A 2,502-nucleotide genomic window follows, 5' to 3' on the forward strand; every position below is an offset into this window, starting at 1 on the left:
TAAATACTACTAACACTTTAGACAAATTATTTTTTATATTACATAAAATTTTTGATTTGTATGAATTAAAATCAGTGTTTTGAATTGCATATATTGCAGATCTGGAGTCTGTTATTATAACAGCTTTTTCAATATTATTCTCTTTGATCCATTCTAGAGCTTTTTCGATGGCTATAATCTCAGCTGTAAAAATACTACTAATACTAGATAATTTATAATTATTATGTTGATGGGTATTTTGCACATACATAGCACATCCTACTCCTGTTTGATTTTTAGAACAATTTTTATAAAAATTGATGAAATTTTTTAAAAACCTTGAATCTGATAAAATAGGTGATGACAAATTTGTTATTCCACATATGATTATAAAAATATCATATGCTTGTGGTATTAAATTGCAGGGAAACTTCCCACTTAATATATATTAAAAAATTTTTAATCTCTGATTAGACCTCTCAATATGCACTCTTGCTGAAGCTATTTTGGCAATGATAATTGCTTCTTCACTGCTCAGTTGTGCTTTATTTTTTAAGAAAGGCGGTTGAATTAATTTAATATTGTGTAAATCACAAATATTGTCAATCCGAAAGCCTTTATCCACCATTATTGCATCTCTATGAGGCTCTAATAAATTAATAACCTTACTACCTTCAAAAATTACTTTATCAGATGCCCTTCCACCATAAGGTTTACTGACAAAAGTTATCAACCCTGCAGGAGAGACCCCTGTCATAAACTTTAGAGTCATATGCGATTTGTACTGTGAATAAAAGCGTATCCTACAGCATAAACATTTTGGTGTCTGAATGTATATTTCGGTGCAGTCTAGTACTACTCTAACATTTTGGAAATTGGAAAAGCAGATTGGCATATTTTGAAGTATTTCCTCTTTTGGGGGAAAATATATAAGTGGCTTTAAAATGTCCGATAAAATTGGAATCGTGTCACAAATGTATGTTTTACACAGCACTGGGGAAATACTAAATAAAAAAGCTAATGTAACATAGGGTAAACTAGTCTTCAGCTTCACTAGAACTAACATTATTCTTTGTCTACAATTAAGCCTATGCACTTTTTTGTCTTTGTGGTATTTTTCAAACACATTTACTATACAATTGAATATTTGAAAATTGTTTATACCTGCAAAGTGTTTTAATTCACCGTCAGTCTTTATAAGTTCACAGACAGTCTCAACTTTTGGTGTGTTCACTTGTACTTCTGCATCACGGGTGGAAGAAGGAGACACTTTATCAGAGGTATGGGTATGGCCTCCATTCATTAAGAGTAACAAACCCTTGGCAGCTGCTGAAATATCTGAATTATTAATCTCATCTTCATTAACATATTCACATTCACCAGAACATGAAGGTTTTGGAGCTTCTTCTTGCTGGTGCTTTTTCTTGGCTCGTTCTTCTCTTCCTGATGTTCCAGGCGTAGGTTCAGATGCCAATGGATGATTCTGAGTGGGAACGGCGTTTAACTTCAAAACACGCCTTTTTATTCGATCTGAAATAAAAAAAAACAAGTGCTTAATATGAAATCAAAATACAAAACAACTTAACCTACAAAATTGAATTATGTATTACATACCTGCGCGAAAATAGTCTTCGGCGGTAAAGTGTAGAGAACAGCCTCTCATGTGAGGGGAAACCTTCTTTCCAATTCTTAAATTTTTAATCCAAATTTGGCGCCGATCCACTAATTCTTTGTTTCCCAGCTTAGTTTCCACAATCACCCTAGATTTTCCCACAGTAGGAAACGTATGGAAGCTAATTTCCGGGTTTTTTTTTCGCCCACGAGAAACAATTTGGAACACAACAATAGTGATTCATGACTTAAGTTTTTATATGTAAAAGGATATCTTAAAACTAGCAAGAGATCAAAAACTATAAACTATGTATTAATAATAAACTATAAACTATTATAATACTAAAATACTATAATAGAAAATACTAAAATACTATAATAATACCAACGATAATACTAAAATATTAAATATAAACAGTATCCAATATAATTACTATAAACGCAAACACAATCAAAACAAACTAATGGCCCAGATGATGTTTTGAGAAATCGCCACCGGGTGGCGTGTTGCCTGGCTTAAATAGCGTATAGTTTACTACTGGTTTTATGCCGATAACCCTAAAAACAAAACAGCTGGGTCTAAGCTAAGTGAACACCTTTATAAGACCATGCAGAAAGCTGTGCTACTCTCGACATCCAGTTGAGTACCAACATTTATGGGAGATACTCGGAAGTATCAAGTCAGCTAAGGGTCTATAACAAAAAGAGTCCCACTTTATTTTGTAGTTGCGTTGAAGTTTTTTGACCTCTCTTGTGTGAGCAAGAAGCACACGTCAAAAACAGGGATTTCGGCAAATTACACGTATTATGCAAACATCCCTGGGACAACGAGCACAACGACAATGGAAAGATGCACCAATAGCCATGAAGGAAACAGACATGAAAAAGAGGAAAATTAATGAAGCAGCTCTC

At 33.4% G+C, this 2,502-nt stretch overlaps 1 protein-coding gene across 1 annotated transcript; it reads right to left on the reverse strand.

Annotated features, from left to right (window-relative positions):
• Positions 1 to 427: 427 nt before the first annotated feature.
• Positions 428 to 1,642, reverse strand: LOC126880730 (uncharacterized). Its single transcript, XM_050644778.1, has 2 exons — positions 1,594 to 1,642; positions 428 to 1,509 (listed from the first exon to the last, which is right to left on the reverse strand). Exons 1-2 carry the CDS (start codon positions 1,640 to 1,642, stop codon positions 428 to 430), a joined length of 1,131 nt encoding a protein of 376 aa, XP_050500735.1.
• Between the last annotated feature and the right edge of the window lie 860 nt (positions 1,643 to 2,502).

Source organism: Diabrotica virgifera, chromosome 2 (genome assembly GCF_917563875.1).
Source record: "Diabrotica virgifera virgifera chromosome 2, PGI_DIABVI_V3a".
Taxonomy (NCBI): Eukaryota; Metazoa; Arthropoda; class Insecta; order Coleoptera; family Chrysomelidae; genus Diabrotica; species Diabrotica virgifera.